The sequence below is a fragment of the Talpa europaea genome (genome assembly GCF_964194135.1).
Source record: "Talpa europaea genome assembly, chromosome: 12".
NCBI classification, from domain to species: Eukaryota; Metazoa; Chordata; class Mammalia; order Eulipotyphla; family Talpidae; genus Talpa; species Talpa europaea.
The window spans coordinates 23875536-23895663 of record NC_140079.1 but is presented as its reverse complement, the minus strand read 5'-3'; the positions used below and the strand labels follow the sequence as shown (position 1 = coordinate 23895663).

Below are 20128 nucleotides of genomic sequence, written 5' to 3'. Positions count from 1 at the left end.
TGGATGCTTTGATTGTATAAGTGGGGGAATTAATGTGTGTGGAATATGCTGGCAGTAGGGTCTTCGCCTTTCCAGGTCCAAGGAAGTGTCAGGCAATTTATGTATCTTGAGTCAGTTTTTGGCTTTCTTGGCAGGACGTGTTTCTTTGGGTCTGTCAGCTGCTAGTAACCAGTCAATGTTTGTTTCCGATGTTATAATCAATCTCAAAGATTGTTAGAGATGCAACATAATCAATTTTCTGAGTTCCTGGGAATGCACCTAGAGAGAAATGTTTAGTTATGAGATAGAGGTTAATCACAAGGTGAGGGTCGGAGGAGGAAAGAACGAAAGTGGTTGAGTTTAATTCTGTTTAGTTCTAATTTTCAGTCTAAGAGAGTGTTGGTTACAGAATGGAGGATTTTGGCTATGAATTCACCACCACCCTAGGGAAATTAATAATGCCATAGTTTGGATCATAGAGGTCTTGGTAGAAAAAGTTGTCATTGATTTGGGGAATCACGTTAATGAGTTTTCTCTTGCATGAATTGTTACCTCCAATGCTAACAGATTGAGCTGCAAAATGCTGTGAAATCCTTTGTCGATTACTTGGGCACATTGCTGAAGAGGGAGCATATGAGATTGCAAAGGCCTGTCACCAGGGGTGGAATGTTGGGGAAGGCAATAAAGAGAACATGGATGCCTGTTGGGTTTATGAGTTGGACTCAGACAATCTGAGACTTTTCATTCCCCTCCCCTGAAAATGTGCATTCTCAGAGGTTAATTCAATAATACATCTTTGAAAGAATACATGTGGTGTGTTGTTTTGACCATGTGGACAGTTTTGACTATAGCTAGAACCTCTCTAAAACGTAAAGGTTTGATGTGGAATGATTTGAAAAAGTACTTTTCTCGTGGCTACCCAAGATAGAACTTAATAAGTTACCTTGTTTCTTAAAACTGCTCTCTACCAATATGGAGTACTTTATCTCTTTGGTCCATCCTTGCTCTCAGCATATGGGTACCAATTTCAGATTCTATCTGGAAAGCACCTGCGTGGTACCCCAACAATTGAGAACAAACAAGGAGACCAAAGAAATGAACCTTGAAAAAGCAGTATCTACAAGAGAGTCCCTGTGCTGGCTATCAACTTCTGTAGGGTGAGAGATGCCCATATGTCAGATGGAAAACATGCTAAACAGGCGTTAATGTGCTTGTTATGAGAAGCTGGGTAAGCACACTGTGACAAGGAAGAAAAATGAATGACTCTTGCAGTGGGCTGACCTGTGCTATGGACAATTTGACTGTTGTTTATATAAAATAAGCAATCCCATTATTTTGTTAGTGATATCGTGCTTTCTCAGTTTACATTACACTGTACCTGACAGGTACTCTTCAAAACTATTCTGGGTTATCAAAAATAAATGTGTGAAATTGTTAGTCAACAGGAGGTTAAAAACACCTGCCAACTAAGTGCAATGTGGTTTTCTGACAGGAACCCTGAACCCAACAAACATTAAGTAAAAACCAAGGAACTCAAGATATATTATGGATTTCAATGGACAATTATGCATCAATATTGGTTCATTCATTTTATTGTACAGAATGTACCATACTATTATGAGATATTGGTTCTTGGGCAAACTGTGTGCAGTGGGAGCTCTGAGAGCACTGTACTGTGTTGTAAATGTTCTGTAAATATAAAACTTTAAAAAAGTGAGATCTGGGAAAGATAACATGGCGCCAAAGCTTCAGGGATTCAGCAAAACAAGTGCTCAGAAAAAAATTATAGCTACAAACATCCACAGCTAATCCAATGAGAAGAGAAACTAGGCTATCACCTGGGAAAGGTAGTCAGGCCAAGAGACTTGCACACAGCACATTTTGTTCAGCAAACCATTATTATCTTCCAGATAGGAATTTTGATCTGAGTCTTTGCTGCATTTGCCCAATGAGAGACATCACATCCTCTCTGAAAGCAGGTGGGTATTCTCTGAGACATTCAAGGAAGGATAGTACATTCTTTCTCTGAGTTCAGTTACTTTGATCTGGAGTGCTTTTAGGTGGTCTAGATGAGTTCAGCAGAGGCCTTTACATTCCTTACTGATGCTTTTCTTGCCCCATACTCAGATCTACAGAGGAAAACATTGCCCCTGCATTATTAGCCCTTGCTGGTGGGACAAAGATTCTGTCGTAGTATCCACAATAAGCCCCAGGAAAGGTGGGAAAGTGGTCTTCATTCATTTATTCTTTTATTATACAAATAGTTATGATCAATCTATGTCAAGAATTGCTCTAAATTGCTACAAAAATAGAACTGAATAGACAAAATCTATTTGGAGCATAGGTTCAAATGAATGTGGGGGCATGGATATGTGCTTATGTGTAGTGGGAACATACAACAAATACATGTTCTGTATTTTATACCGTGATTGGTGCTAGGAAGAGACTATAGTGGATGCAGGAAGGATCATTCCTGCTTTCCATTTGGGAACACTTCCACATGGTAGGAATCTAACATGTATATAAAATAGTATGCTTCAAATAAATCAGCGTTATTATAATGAATGAGGCTACAAATGCAGAGAAATTTCTTTTTGTTGCAAAGCCTGATCTCTGGGGAAACATAAGTCTTCCATTTTAATCAGGTCCCTAGGACTTCCCAATTCATAAACCCCCTTGGGTCATATTGGCAGATGACTCTTTGGCTTTAGCAGATGATATTTACTATCTTCTCGGCTGGAGATGAGGCTCAGGGCAAAGCCCCCATCGGAAATTATGATCTGTAATTCATGGCTTCTCAGAGCCTGGGGTACTAAGGTCTGTGAAGTACTCTGTCTCCTACAGCCCAAAACTCACCCAAACCAGAAACAATAACAAAAAATCATTTTCCCCTCCTGGATAATAGGGGAGAGGAGTTAGCAAGGTCAATACCGAAGTGCTGATGCAGAAGGGTGAGTGATGAATCTTCTATTCCTGTTTTTCGGTATAGGAGTCAAGGTTTCATTGAAATACCACATCAGTTCTCTGCTGCAATGGCCCTTGTCCCAGCCGTGGACCAGGTGAACTGTCAAAGCAGAAGTGCACTAGAGATTTGATAGTCTGAATGGCCACAGCATCTCTGAATTTTAGCTTTATGGAAATTGCCCTTCATGTCATTTTAATGTATATCTTTAAGCATTCTCTGAGTCCTCATAAAATGGGCAGAACAGAAGCACACAGAAGGGTGAACTTGAGTTGATGCTCCCTGTCTGGGACTCAATCTCAGTATGGTGGGACTGGATGGAGAGTGCTGGGAACTCATTTTAATGTTACCCTTTTTCCCATTCCCACAGATAGGTCTTAGGGAAGAATGGTCTCAGGAAATGACTCTTTGGTGACTGAGTTTATCCTTCTGGGTTTAACACAACAGTCAGAACTCCAGCTGCCTCTCTTCTTCATTTTCTTAAGAATTTATGTGGTCACCATGCTGGGGAACTTTGGCTTGCTCATTCTGATTGGTCTGAACCCCCACTTGCACACTCCTATGTACTTCTTCCTCTTCAACCTTTCCTTCGTTGATCTCTGCTTCTCCTCTGTCATAACTCCCAGAATGCTGATTAGTTTTGTGAAACAGAACATTATCTCTTATGGTGAGTGCATGACTCAGCTCTATTTCTTCTGCTTCTTTGTTATTGATGACTGCTGTATTTTGACAGCAATGGCCTATGACCGATATGTAGCCATCTGTAAGCCCCTGCTTTACAGAGTTGCCATGTCCCAAAAGGTGTGTCTCATGTTGATGGGGAGTGCATATATGATGGGGTCTGCGGGTGCCATTGCGCACACTGTATGCATGTTGAGACTCACCTTCTGTGACGGCAACATTATTGATCACTACATGTGTGACATACCTCCTCTCCTCAAGCTCTCCTGCTCAAGCACCTACATTAATGAGCTGGTAGTTTTCATTGTCGTGGGCATCAATGTCATAGGGCCTACTATCGCCATCTTCATTTCTTACACCTTGATCATCTCCAACGTCCTCCGCATCCGTTCTAAAGAGGGCAGGTCCAAAGCCTTCAGCACCTGCAGCTCCCACATAATTGCGGTTTCTCTATTCTTTGGATCTTCAGCCTTCATGTATCTTAAGCCTTCTCCTGCTGGGTCTCTGGATCAAGATAAAGTCACTACAGTTTTTTATACCATTGTGGGGCCAATGCTGAATCCTTTCATCTACAGTTTGAGGAACAAAGATGTCCAAATTGCCCTGCGTAAGACATTGAAGAAAAGTTTGTTCTCCTAAATGAAACCTATTACTTATTATGTCAAATCCTAGTGATGGCATGCAATGTATAAAGTTATGGAGAGACTAAAAGTAAATCAAAACTAGAAACACAAATATTTCAAATAATGGGTAATTAACTATGTAAGTGATTTAATAAGAAAAAACACTATAAGGAAGTGGAGGATCAGTCTTTTACCCTTCCATAGAAAGCATCAAAAGTGGTTCATTTTGTTCGCCATCTTATTTTTATGTTATAAGGTTCTAAGTAGAAAAGATTGAATGATGGTTAAGTGAGAAATGAAAGGTTGTGATATTTTTTGACTATGACATGTCTGGGATTCCTGTCATGCTCTGTCATGTGTATATAGACTTGGATCGACTTTAGATACCTGCATTCATTCATTCATTCATTCATTCATTCATTCATTCATTTAATAAACCTCTATTGAAAGGCTATTGAATTTGCAGAGGTGAGAGTGGTCTATTTGAATGCTATAGGGACTTTTGCTTTGCTTTTCCTTTATTGCCCTGAAGGAGATAAGTTTAGGGAGATGCTTCTTACTCTGGTCTCTGGTCTCTTCTTACCTTAGTCATAGGAAGTGTGGTGAAGACAGATTTACCACTAGTCCCAGTTTCTAAGGTCATGAAACTGAGATAACCATTTTAGAGAGGTCAGGGACAATGGGATACTCCATTGAATTTTACCTCTTGAGACTTCAGGACAGGAAATGTAGGTAATATAACATGTTATGTCTTCACTGGGGAGATTTTTACTAGAAACGTTTGTCAATTATAAGCAGGGGAATTTTCTTTCCACAAAGAGACTTTGAAAGCAATGTATTGGCAGACAGTGTTTTTATTTATTATTTTATTTCCCTTTTGTTTCAGAGGTCTATATGGTAAAATGATTTAGTTCTTTAATCAACAAATATCAACTGAAACACCTGTCCTAGATCAGGTTTTGTTTTTAAGCATCAGAGATACATTGAGCAAGACAGGCTTTGTGCTCTTATAGGGCAACTTGTTCACAGTGAGGTAGACTTGGGAGTGGAGGGCAGGAGGAACCAGATGATGAGCAAATAAACTAACAGATGAATATGAATGAATCTGAAAAATGCTGTGCAGAGCCTTGGATTTAGGTGGTGATGCAGAGAATTACTATGCTATCACTTTAGGTGGTCGGGAAGGGCTCTTCTGAAGAGGCAGCATAACAGCTGAGATCTCACCACAAAAGGGACAACCACATGTAGAGCCTTCAGGTAGGGGGGAGGTTGGAAGTAGTAATACTAATCAGCATGACTACTGATGAGTCAGAGGCTGCGGATGTCAACTGAAACAGGGCAAGTTCAGTGGAAGTATCATTGATCTTCTCTTGTCATCTGCTAGATAACATATCCTGAAGGAGAAAGACCACTGGATTTGAAACCATGTGATTTGGTTTGGTTTCAGATTCTGTAATTTTTGTGCTCTGTATCATCTCAGTCTTATATTTACCATGGCTGATATTTCAAAGTGCAGTGGTACAGACTAATTGAAAAATTTTTGAGAAGTATTGGATAATTTTACTGTTTTAAAAATCACATTACGTTGACTCTAAAATGTATGCTTCCCCCCACCCTCATGACTTAACCTAAAATTAGTATGCATCTTATAATCAATGACACCAGCTGCAGTTCTGATGCCTTTACCATTCTTGTGAAGTGCAAACTTGAGCATAGTTATCCACGCTGTTGTCTTTGCAACTGAGTCAGCAGCATTGTTAGTAACTCATGTATAGAGTTAATTCTTTAGATTTTACTATATTATTAAAAAATAATTTTATATATTAAATGAAATTTAATTGTACAGTGTTGAAAACTGTAACTTTAGTTACAATTGCTATACAGCACAGATGTATAAAATCATGTAGGCATAAAGATTTGGAAAGGAGCAGTGGGCATAAATTTGAAAATAATTAAAATGTACTTCATTGGTGGAATGGTCAATTGCATTTAACAATCTACCTATCAGTCTGCCCATCTATCTGTCTATCATTGGTCTATCTATCCATCAATCATCTATCATCTGCATATTGCAGAAGAACAACAGAGTTTTATAGATACCAAGAAAGCAAGATACTCCCAAGTCAATGAAACTGCACCATTACTCATTACTGAGACACATGTGAAAGAATGGCTTCTACATAAAAACAAGATGAGCTGACCTTTTGCAACATGTCACTGATTAGATACTTCTAAAAGCCTACTTATATTAAGTATAAAAGAAATTCTAAGTGGCGTGTGATCATTGTGTCAATGTGTGACTGGCATTTTTTTTCTTAGTGATAAGAGCATAATGTCATGTCTTACAAATGATGACATCAGAGTTTCAATGGAATTCCATATTGTCTTCCCTCTGTTTGATTAATAATTGTTATGGGATGAATTGTGTCCCCCAAACTCATGCATCTGTGCTCTAACTCCCAGTACCTCCAACTATTTTTGGAAGAAGGTGTCAAAGATGCAAATAATTTAAAATACAGCCATTAATCCAACCTGACTGGTGTGCTTATCAGAGGAAATTTGTCCATACAAATTAGTAGGAGAGGCATGACTGTACACACAGAAGAAAGACCATGTGAGGACACAGGGAAAGGGTAGTCGTCTACAAGCCACGGAGCACTGCCTTAGAAGAAATCAGACCTGCTGATGCTTTGATCTTGGACTTTAAGCTTCCGGAACTATGAAAAATAAATTTCTGTTCTTCAAGAGTCTTGTCTGTGATATTTTGTTATGGTATCCCTAGCAAACTACATAACACATAATATATTTACCTTGAATTTCACAACTATCTTAATATGTCAGGAAGTGAATATTTTTATGCTGGTGTGGAATTGGGGATTTTCAAGAAATTTTTTTACCAGAGTCCAGGTTATAGAATAAGTATTGGAGAGGTCACAATGTTGGAAGTGTGCACCACTCCTCTTACTTCTGGGGAGAGATGCCAGGAAAAAACAATCTCAGAACAGAACTGGCTTCAATAAGCTGGCTTCTCTGTTCCTCTGTTTTATTACTATCTGATACCAGATATCCAGATCCTACTGGTTTTATTAGGATTCTGGGTTAGGGGAGAAAGAGCCATCCATCCCTCGTCACATCTTGAGAGAAATGTGTATACTGCTGTTGTTGGATGCTATCCATCTCTCAATTCTATAACTTCAACAAGATCAAGATGATTTGCTCTTCAGGTAATATTAACATTACTGATTTTCCTGTTGCTTGATTTTTGTCATTCTTTAATACCTCTCTTTAATTAAACTGATTAAAATTAAATGTCCCTGGTGAGCTTTATTTTTCTTAAGTCCACTTTCTGAATTTAGTATATCTACTACTTTCTTTTGAGTGTTGGTGTATATCTTTCCATCTTTCACTTTCTGTTCTCACTGTGAATACATTTTCATTTCTTTTAAAAAAATTCTATTAAAGTAATGCTGGTTGACAACTATATGTAGATTTCAGGTGTATAGCATTATAGTTCAATAGTTTCTTTGTTACACATTATGATCTTTACCAAAAGTCTTTTAACTATGGAGAGCTGTGTGGAGATTTCTTAACCTACTAAACATAGAGCTTCCATATGATCCAGCAATTCCACTCCTAGGTATTTACCCAAATGACACAGAAACAGTAATTCCAAAGGGCACCTGCACGCCTTTGTTTATAGCAGCACTATTTACAATAGCTAAGCTTTGGAAACAACCCAAATGCCCAAAAATAGATGACTGGATCAAGAAGATGTGGTACATATACACCATGGAATATTACTCAGCAATCAAAAAAGATAAACACATGCAGTTTGCAGCAACATGGATGGAGCTAGAAGGGATCATGCACAGTGAAATAAGTCAGAAAGAAAAAGAAAAATACCGGATGGTCTCACTCATAGCAGAAATTTAGAAAACCTAAATAAGAGACCAGGAAAAAGACTAATCAATACAAAGTAATAATCAAAATCAACACTATGGGGGGAAGGAGGGAGGGATGGGGAAAGGAAGAACTGGAGTCAAAATAAGGAGGGGGGTGCAATTGTATGGGGAATATAATCAAAATGAAAATGCATACATTGTACAAAGATGAAAAATGATGTAAGATTTATATAAAATAAAATATTAAAATAAAATAAAAAATGTTTTTATGTTTAAAGCAAGTTTCTTATAGAAAACGTACAGTTAGGACTTGTTTTATTGTTCACTCTGAAAAATCTATCTTTTTATTGCTAGACCACTCACATTTGAAGTCATTATTAATATAGTTGGATTAATAGCGATCACTAGATATTACCCTGCTATCTACTTGTTTGTGTTCTTTGTTGTTTTTTTATATTCCTCCTCTTTTTCTTGTCCTCCTGATTTAATTGAGCATTTTATATTTCATAATTAGCTTATTATTCCTTTCCTACTGGAGCTATAATTGTTCTCCCAGGTCTTCATTATGGGAACCTGGTGGGATTACTGGCAGCAAGTCCTAGAAAGTGTGGAGCTCCCCCTAAATCTGTGGCCCTTGGAAGTTCCTTACTATCACCTTAGTCTTCACTCAACCTCCATAAATTCATCAAAAACACCATTGAAAACAAACAAACAAACAAACAAACAAAAACACCATTTAAACTGTTCCACAGGTTATGGAGTCAGAGACTGATTCATGTAAGCTGATCTTGGCTGTGTCTGTTGATGAGTTGATCTCTTCATACTCAGTTCATACTTCATACTTCCAATCTCAGTTCTCTGATGCAAGAAAATTATCAGTTTTTTTTTTCCTAGCATTTTCTTGTTATAATGATGGGAATGTAACCTTCCCCATTCTTTGTATATCTTATCTGAAATCAAAAGTCTCAGTATAATTTTTCATGAATTATTTTGAAGTGTGTTGTTTAGTTTCCATGTCTTTGCAGATTTGCCTATTCTATTTCTATCTTGATTTTATTGTGATCTTAGAACACACACTACACGATCTCATTTCTTTTGAATTTGTGAAGGTTTGTTTCATAACCCAGGTAATGGGAAATCTTAGACTATGTTCCACAGGTGCTTGAAAAGTATATGTACTCTTTTGTTTTTGAGTGGAATATTCTATAAATATCATTTAAATCCTGTTGGTTGATGGTCTTCTTGAGTTTATATTCTTCCTGATCTCTCTCTAGTATTTATAGCACTTGTTAAGAAGAGTGAAAATCTCTAAGCATCATCAGGTTTTTATATTTACTCTTTCAGTTTTATCAGGTTTTATTTTGCTTATTTTTAGCTCTGTTTTCTCTGTATACAGAGATGATTTCCATGTGTTCTCTTGCCACATATAATATGTATGTCTATCTCTGATAGCTTTCTTTTCTATGAAATCTATTTTATTTGATCTAAGCGTAGCTATCCATATTTTCATCTTATATTTGCATGTATAGTTATGTCCATACCTTTTATTTACCCTATGTTATTATGTTCGAAATATGTTATGGACAGAATTTAAATAAATAAAATTTATTTAAGGTACTCTGTACTATACTTATCAAATAAACAAAACAGAAAAGATATTTGTTCATCCTAGACTTTTAATTTGGGGGAAGAACAAGAATTAAGGGCTTGAATTTGGTGAGTGTGCTTATGGAGGATCTGCTAGAACTTATGAGAACATAAATAATGATAATTATTGACTAGGTACCATGTGTCAGGACTTTCATAATTCATTCACTTATGTTTTTTCATTTGATTATCTTAACTCAATAAAAGAGATGTTACTTTTTACCATTCCCATTTTACAGAGATGAATCAGAGGAAGTAATTTGCTGAAGGTATTATAGTTCATAAAAGTGTAGATAAGATTCTTCTCTCTCTCTCTCTCTCTCTCTCTCTCTTTTTTTTTTTTTTTTTTTTTTTGCATAGAACTGGAGTGTAGGCCAGATGTGCCGGGGCTAGGGATGAGAGGATTCACTGAAGAGAGTGGGGAGCAGAACAGGCAGATTTACTGAAATACACTGCTGAGGGGAGTATTGCAAGGGGAGACAGTAGGAGAGGTCTGCTGTGTCATACGTGGGTTAGCTCCCTGGGCAGGGATTGAACTCAGGCTGTAGTGGCGATAGCACTATGACTTACCCCTCAGTCACTAGAGAGGCCCCCAAGTGGAGATAAGATTCATGCACATATCCTCTAACCCAGTGGTCTCTATTCTCTTTGACAATGAGAATAAATAGATGATCTTAATTACTGAAATGTTACATATAAGGTCCAAGCAGAATGGTCAAGTAAAAATTTTCAGTAGGTGTTTACGAGGTAAACTTTAAAAGGAATACATAACATTGGAAATTATTTTAGCTATATCCCAGGAGAAAGAAATTGGAGGTGAGCTACTGAATCTTGAAAACTTTTGGATAAAGAAATAAAGAAAACTGAAGGCAAAACACTTGCAGCAAATTTCTATTCAGGATGTAGGAAGGAGGTGGAAAAAAATATGCAATAGATTTCCTGTAAGAGGTGAAGATTACAATGAGTTGGGAGTTCATCTTTGGCATTGTCTTGGGAGATGTGCAATCCCTGGAGTGGTGGAAAACTGAGTAAAATATCAAATCCCTAAGGAACTAAGGACTGATCATGGTACAGGGTGTAAATACAGTTCTATTATGTTCCTTTCCCATGAAGAGTCTATTCCCTGGGAAGAGACTGAGGATATTTCTACCCTTTTCATAACAGGTGCATCTTATTATAAAATTGAATTTCATCTTTAACTTACCAAGTGGCAAATGTGACCATAAGTAAGACTTTGTTTTTCTCTGATGCTTGAGAAGACTCAGTCATAATCAGAAATTGTGATCTGTAGTTCAGAAAGAGTTTCAGGACAGACGTCCAAAATTAAATCTATGCAGCACCTGCTAGAATCAATGGAACCAACAACCCAGATCCTGAAACAGCCCTTCCAGGACCACTGGGGTAAATAACAAAGAGAAGCACTGAGATTTTCTTGCCCATGGAAGGAGAGTTCCTGAATTCTTTTGATGGAAAACCCCTTGTGAGAGGTAGGAATCCAGAGATGTAAGCTCTGCGCCTTTCTGTCCCATTTTGTTTAGTTCTGAGATTCAGGAGAGACTGGCAGAAGAATTTGTGTCAGGGAAGAACAGAGAATGTTCAGTGATGTTAAGTGGCTCAAAGTGTGTGTAGTAAAGCAACAAGTCCCCTCTCCAAGAGTGGAACTTCCACTTTCACATTTTTGGTTTTTCTGCATGACATGAGAGTAACTTTACCTCTCTTAGAATCCTGTCTCTTACTTTTGTATTAGAAGCAAGTTCTTGGCTCCCACCCCATTAGGTCTAAATTGTATAAGAAATCAGCTCCAGGTATTTAGGGTTGTTGCCTCCACATTTCCTAGTGAGGGAAGACTTCAAACTAATGAAATTGTTGAGATGCCAGAGGAGGATTCTTTTTTGATCCATCCTTCTCCCTCCCCCTTGTTTGTTTGTTTGTTTGTTTGTTTTTGCCATCAGTAATATTTGCATAAACACTGGCTTTCCATTTGTAAATGTTTATGTTGTCTTTTGCCTTATTTAGCTTATAAGAACTCTATTATGGGGAAGTTAGCATCACTCACATTACTATAATGGTGAAACAGAATTTAGGGGTCCATATTGGGCTGACCTCAGATATTTCCTACATGTGTGTTGGCAATAGATACTGTGGTAATATATGGATTTTCCTTAAATGTAATTCTTTTTTCTGTGCTCACAGATACCTGTGGAGAAGAATGGCTATTGTCAATAGCTCTTTTGTGACTGAATTCATCTTGGTGGGATTAACAGACCACCCTTACCTCCAACTCCCCCTGTTCCTGCTGTTTCTAGTAATATACATGATTACTGCATTGGGTAATATAGGTTTGATAAGTCTAATTGGTCTGAATTCGCATCTGCACACCCCCATGTACTTTTTTCTCTTCAATTTGTCTATTGTAGATCTCTGTTATTCTTCTGTGTTTTCACCCAAGATGCTGATTAACTTTATATCAAAGAAGAATATTATCTCTTACATGGGGTGCATGACCCAGCTTTTTTTCTTGGGGTTTTTTGGTATATCTGAAGCCTATGTGCTGACATCAATGGCCTATGATCGCTATGTGGCCATTTGTAACCCACTCATGTACAACAGTGTCATGTCACCAAAGGTCTGTTTCAGTCTTGTACTTGGTTCATATTTGATAGCATATTCAGAAGCCATGGCTCACACAGGGTGCATGCTGAGACTGACCTTTTGTGATGCAAACACCATCAACCATTATTTGTGTGACATTCGCCCTCTGCTAGAAATCTCCTGTACAAGCACCTATGTTAATGAGCTGATAGTTTTTGTTTTGGTGAGTATCAACGTCATTGTACCAAGTCTCACCCTCTTGTTCTCTTATGGATTCATCCTCTCCAGCATCCTCCGCATCAGCTCCAAGGAGGGCAGGTTCAAAGCCTTCAGCACCTGTAGTTCCCATATAATTGTTGTTTCTCTCTTCTTTGGATCAGCTGCGTTTATGTATCTCAAACCATTTTCAGTGGGGGCTATGGATCAGGGGAAAATCTCCTCTGTCTTTTATACCAATGTGGTTCCCATGATGAACCCTTTAATCTACAGTTTGAAGAATAAAGATGTTAAAATTGCTCTGAAAAAAACTTTGAATAGGAGAAAGATTTGATTAGCAATAGTATCTCTTTGCCTATAGATATATGACTGATAGCTTCTTGTTCTTTGATTAAAATAGTTTATATGGATATCTATGATACTATGGTGAAAACATTGAGTCTTCTCTCTATTTCTAATGTTTTAATAATTTTCCTCCCTCACTTTTTTGTAATTTGTTCTCCCTTTCCACTACCTGTTTAAGAATGGCATTAAAGATTAAATGTATTTCTGCTTTTTCCACTTTCATTTATGGAGGTTGATTTTTTTCTGCTGGAAAAAAATAATAGATCCACAGATGATTGAGTAAAGTAACACTAGGGTAATAGTATGCTATTATGGGATGTCTTAGCTGTCATTTGTAATGTGGCCATGGACTCAGGTATCACGTAATCCTTCCTTCTGTTTTCCCTTCTCCATTTGGAAAGCGACTCCTATAATACCATCGGCATTTTGCAGATATTAGGTTCCATTAAGTCTATAATGTATAATCCACTTTCAAATTATAAATTCTAGTAATTAAACTTCTGCTTGAAGAGATTTCATATTTAATTTTATAAAATAAAACTGGCAAATAATAGAACATCAATATATATTTATTCTATATCCATGATAATAGATCTCAATGAAGTTAATGATTTCGGTTCTGTAGTTCCTTAGCGTCCTGATTTCAGTTGTATTACACTTTAAAAAAAACTTCTAATTTTCATTTTATTCTTTTTTAGCACAGCCCCTGATTTCAATGCTAACATATTTGATTTTACTTAACAAGTTTTATTTATGTAAAATAATTGATCTTGGCTAGAGTTTCCTTTATGATTTCCTTTAACTTGTCTTCTTTGATAAAATTATCTTAATGAAAAAAAGTGAAGTCCTATCTGCTCTGTCTGGGACACTTTGTCAACACTGGAGCTATACTCACTATATTACACCACTATTTGAGGTGCTCAGGGTGTGTGTTAAACCCAATCACCAATCTTTCATTTCAGAAATCTTAAAACAATTGATATGTGTTTTAATTTCTGACAAAGATGTTAGGTATGATAAACTTTCAAGTTAGGTTCATTTTTTCAGATATGGTAAAATTTCACAAAACTGTTGTTAATAATGTTAAGACAGTTTTTGTTAAAGTTAATTGTGACTAAGCTTTAGCAAAAGCACCTTAGCCAAGCTTTGGGGTTGCTGATTGAACCAACACATGTGTAGTGGTATTTCTTTCCAAAGATGGGGAACCATGTCAAGTGTGTCACAGGCACACATAGACTTGTCTCTGTAGAAAAGTCTTGGTCTTGTCAATTAATGGCCCTGGGAAAACTGGATCACCAAAAGAATGAAATTAGACTACTATCTCCCATCATAAACAAAAATCAGGTCAAAATGGATAAAGACCATAAAACCATAAAATACATAGAAGAAAATAGTCAGAATCCTCCATGGCATATACTTTAGAAGTATCTTTGAAGACTCTTCTCCAGAAGCAAGGGAAACAGAAGATAAACAACGGGGACTACATCAAGCTAAAAAGCTCTGAGAGCAAAAGAGACAGTGACTACAGCAAAGAGACACCCTATTGAATGGGAGAAAATACTTGCACACCATGCATCTGATAAAGGACTGATATCAAAGATCAACAAAGAGCTCATACAACTCAACAAAAACAAAGCCAAAAACTCCAATCAAAAAAATGGCCAGAGGAGCTAAAAGACACTTCTCCAAAGAAGAAATGCAAATGGCCATGAGGCATATGAAAAAATGCTCAACATCACCAATTATCAGGGAAATGCAAATCAAAACCACAATAAGATACCACCTCACATCTGTGACAATGGCCCATATGCTACTAATAGTTCACAAGCATTCCTTTTTCTCCACATCTTCACTAGCATTTGCTATCCTCTGTGTTTTGATGATAGCCATTTTAACAGATGTGAAATGATATTCTGTTGTGGTTATGATTTACACATCCATATTGGGGGAAAAAAACAAAACAGAACTAGTATTAGTGAGGATGTGGAGAAAAAGGAAGCCTCTTATACTGTTGATGGGAATGCAAGCTGGTCCAGTCACTATGGAAAGCTGTGTGGAGTTTCTTCAAAACACTGAAAAAGGTGGTTGTTCCTGAGGTCTTTTGCAATTGTGTGTAGATGAGAACCCTCAGACAGTGACCTGTCCTCTTATTGGGCACTGTCCTTTCTAAGACTATAGCCCGTAGGCCCCTATTATGTGGATATTGTATTGCTATAGCCCTTGTTTTTGGTTTTTGGCCTTTTGGGGTTTTTTGGTGGCTTTCTTGTCTCAGAGCCAGGGCAGATGGGTGGCCATTCCGTCCTTCCATTCAGCCTCCTGTCTTGTTGCCCCTGTCTGCCCTATTTCAGTTAATGTACATTAAGCTGTACAGTTTAATGCCATATAATTGCTAAATGATTGTTTTTCATTGTGATTATACCAATTCACAATGCTACTAATAGTTCACAAGCATTCCTTTTTCTCCACATCTTCACTAGCATTTGCTATCCTCTGTGTTTTGATGATAGCCATTTTAACAGATGTGAAATGATATTTTGTTGTGGTTATGATTTACACATCCTAGAAAACCTGAGCAGTTAGAAAATTGAAATTGTTATCAAAAAGCTCAGAAAGAAAACATCTGGGTGCAGACAGGTTTACTGGTAAATTCTGTCAAACATTTAAAGAAAATTTGTACCTGCTTTTCTTTGTATTTTCTGCAAAAAATTGTAGAGATGGGATTGCCTTCCAACTGATTTTATGAGACCAGCATTACCCTGATACCAAAACCAGATAAGAACAACACAAAAAATAAAATTACAGACCATTATCTCTGGTAAATATGAATGCAAAAATCCTCAGTAAAATATTAGCAAATCAAGTTCAACAACACATTAAAAGAATGAGAAATTATCAGCAAGTAGAATTTATTCCAGGGATGCAAGAATAGTTCATATACACAAATCAATTAATGTGATACACTGCATTAGTAATATGAAAGATACAAGCACTATGATCATTTCAGTAGATACAGAGAGTATTTGACATACTCATCATCCATTTATGATAAAGATTCTCAAAGCAATAGGTATAGAAGAAATATATTTAAACATAATGAATACCATATATGACAACCTATAGCTGTCATACTTGTCAAACAAGTTCAGAATACCACTCTCACCACTATTAACATATTATTGGAGCCCTTGTCAGAGGAATCGGCAAAGAAAAATAGGGCCTCCCCGGTGGCGCAGCGGTTGAGCGCTGGGTTGCGAAGCTGCCCGCGGCCTCTGCTGCGCCGGTTCGATCCCCGGCTGCTCCCCGGCCACCGGAGGAGGATCCCACATGGTGCGCAGACCTCTGCTGCCACCCGCTGCTCCCCTCAGCAGTGTACTTCAGTCCTTCTGCCTGCTCTGCTCCCCACTCTGGCTCTGGTGAATTCTCTCACCCTCCCGCGCTTCTGACTGTACCCAGTGCATGTATAAACAAAAAAAAACCAAACAAACAAATATAATAAATAAATAAATAAACATGCCTCTAAAAAAAAAAAAAAAAAAAAAGAAAAATATATTTACTACAATTGTAAAGGAAGAAGGAAAACTCACTATTTGCAGATATGATATGATATACACAGAACACTCACCTCTTGCATCTCTGGCCTATACCCCAGTTCTTGTATGCATAAATAAATAAAATAAATCTTAAAGAAAACCCAAAAGCATCACAAAAAATACTAGAAATAATTAATGAACATGGTAAAGTTGCAGTTTACAAAATCAAAATGTGATAATCTGTTGTGTTTCTATACATAAACACAATCAATCCAGAGAGGTAATTAAGAAAACAATATCGGGGGAGGGCAAGAAAAAAAAAAAAAGAAAACAGTGTCAATTGAAACAAAAAGTATAAAATACCTAGGAATATATTTAACCAAGAAAGTGAAAGACCTGTGTATTAAAAACTATATGACACTGTTAAAATTGAAATGGCCACAACAAATGGAAAGATATTTATGAATTGAAAGACTATTAAGATTACTGTTTTATCTAAAGCAATATACAGGTTGAAGGTACTCCATATCAAAATTCCAATGGCATTCACAGAAAAAGAACAAAAAATCCTAAAATATCTCTGTCCACACAAAGACCTTGTTGAGCCAAAGTGATCCTGAGAAAAGAGACAAAAATGGAAACGTTTTCTTTCATTCTCAGTCTATGGATGACCAGTGTTGAGACTTTTAATTTGAATTTCTTATTATAATTTCATGATGGCATTCAGCAGTAACCATTAGGAAATGTTGAAAAAAATATTTATTATTTACAGGTCTTAGAAATTACACAGCACACCTGGGTTACAGTGAGTACATGGACATAGAGTGAAAGAGAGCGCACTGGCTTGGGAAACTGCACTTATTGAGGTTAAGGTGGAGGTTTCAGGGTTTCATGGGCTCACACTTTATTGGTACATTTAACGCATAAGAACTGGAATTTAAGGAAGAAAAATAAAAATAAAAACAAGTGGCCACAAAAGTTAACTAAATCAACCAGGATCTGTAAAACAAAGACGTCTCTGTGGTGGGAGGCATCCTTGCTTTCTTCTCTGTATTTGTGTTTAGATGATTCTGAGCCAAAATAACCTTTTTGGGGCCATGAAGTGACAAAACTGAGGATTAAGGCCAACAAAGAGAAAACAGTGGCGTGTAAGGAACTGAATTCTTGAAGAAAGTGTTTTATTGCTGAACCAAATCTAGGGTACTTTAGAAAGTTCTATTTCAAATGAGTTTTTACTTGAGCAGTCTGTAAATTAAAGCTTGAAAGTTAGTGACTGATCAGTAGATGGTTGCATTCCCCAAGATACTAAATAAAATAGATCATTATAACTGAATGCCTTTATTGAGATTCTTGCTCCCTTTTTGATGAACATTGAAGAGAAAACTATAGCTTATGATGAGAAGGTGACTTTGTGCAGATTTAAACTTAAATTTTTAATGTAATCTTTGGTTTGCTTGACCCATTTTATGTATTTATTATGCCTTGTCTCTGAAATGTATGCATTTTCCAACATTTGTTATATTTGTGAGAAGACTAAAAGTTTGTATAATACTTGACAAAAGAATTAAAATAGTTCTCTCATGCCCTGTCATTATATATATATATATATATATATATATATATATATCTACATTTCTTCCTTAATTTTAACCGAGACTTAATCATACTTTTGAAATTTTCACCTTCAATTTATTATCAAGTGGGTAATGGAAAATCATTAAAATTTCTTGATTTAGCAAAAGACAGAGTTGTGCTTTCAGAACTTGTTCTGGGAGCAGTATGCATAAATAAATAATATGTGGGAAAAAGCCAGAATAATGGTTTGGAGTCACTACAATTCAACAGTACAATTCAGTTAAAGCCTAAAAAGTTACAAGCTATGTGGTGGCATATGGCAAGACTGGAGGTCATTATGGTTGTGGATGTTATTGTTTAGCAAGTGAGAAATGTGAAATATATCTTCAAATTTCTTATTCAAGGAACATGATATTTAGAAATATTTTTGAGTTCTTTCTGTAGTGTTTTCAGCTAAGAAGCAAAGTATTAAATAAAACAGAAATGTTTATTTCTTATAGAACTTACAGTTTATAGGGAACACGAAAGTTATGAAATTAAATGTCTGATGAGGGTTATAATAAAGAATCTACTGGAATTTATGAGATCATAAATAATGACACTGACATTTGTAGGCTATTTACCATATGCCAGGCATTATGGTAACTATTTTACTTAGATTATTTTAATTATTACAACATACAATGAAAGAGATGCTATACTTACTACCCCTATTTTCAAAGATAAACTGAAGGAACTGCGAGATTAAGTAACTTACCCAAGGTATGTTAGCTAATAAGAGTGGAAGTAGGAACTTAAGATTCAAAACACCCTCTCATCTCATAGTCTCCACCTTTTCTTCTTTTTTTTTTAAACTGAGTAACATTGCATTATAACTATATGCAAGTTTTAGATATTCACAAATGAGAATCAGCATGTGTATATACTACATTAAGTAAGATTTGGACCCTACTCTATTCTATGATGATATACACTAAATTATTTTAGTCCCATGCCAGGCAAACACAACTAAAGTGAATTATTATGTTTGAAAATTTCATATGAAGAAATAAGGAAGCCTGAAGGCAGAAACATTGCAGAAAAAAATTCCTTTTTCGATATGGGGATACAGGGGGGATGGATGCTATAGTAGATTTCCCTTCAGAGATGAAGATAATAGGGAGATGGGAGTTAACTTTGGATATACATGGAAGAATGTACCTTCCCTAGAGTGATGTGAAAATGAGCAAAACATTGAATTCCCTAAGGAACTGCAGACAGTTCCTGGATATATAATTAACATATTACCTTTACACATCGAATTTATTCCCCATGGAAGAAACAAACCTTGTTTATAATCAAGTGCATTAATAGAAAATGGGATAATAAAAAACTTCACTTTTCTCTGCTGCTTGAGGGGACTCAAAGTCATAATCAGAAATTATGATCTGTGACTTAGAATATTTCCATGGTTTATCTGAATTTAAGTCTCAGCAGAATCCTCTTAGAATTGTAGGAATCAAATTGCCTTTTCAAGACTGTAGAGGTAAATACAAAAGATCAGAGAATACTGTGATTTTCTGATCTGTGGATGGTGAGTTTCTAATTTTTATAACAATTTTATAACTTTCTGTGCATTAATAATACTCCTTGTTTTGAGGTAAAGTCCAAAGACATAGGATATGCCTATTTCTTTTCCATTTTGTACAGCTCTGAGATTCAGGAGAAACTGGTACAATAATTTATTCAGGGGGATCAGAAATTTTCAGAGGCAAAGGGGGTTCAAGCAGAGCAGAATCTGAGTTAGTAAGTTCCATCTCAATGAAAGGCGCTGTAACTCTTCTCTATCTATGGCCTTTTCTGAGACATGGGCAGTAAGTCAACCTCTCCTAGAGTCTGGTTCCCTTACTTTTGGATTAGAAGCTATGTTCTTGGTTTTCAGTGCATCAGTATAATCAGCATTAGAAGTCAGCATACAATGCTAAGGACTCTGTCTCCTGTCTTACTGGTAAGAAGACTGTTCAAGTGAATGAAGAAATGGTGTAAGAAACAAAGATGATTCTGTCCTGGTCCAGGGTTTTCTCCCTTGATTTTTTC

The 20128-nt window shown here is 36.6% G+C and overlaps 1 protein-coding gene across 1 annotated transcript; it reads left to right on the top strand.

Annotated features, from left to right (window-relative positions):
* Window positions 1-3328: 3328 nt before the first annotated feature.
* On the top strand, window positions 3329-12936 carry LOC311181453 (uncharacterized protein; the record flags this gene model as incomplete). Its single annotated transcript, XM_084249923.1, has 2 exons — window positions 3329-4251; window positions 11988-12936. The coding sequence occupies 2 exons, from the start codon at window positions 3329-3331 to the stop codon at window positions 12934-12936; spliced, it is 1872 nt and encodes a 623-aa protein (XP_084106049.1).
* Window positions 12937-20128: the final 7192 nt, after the last annotated feature.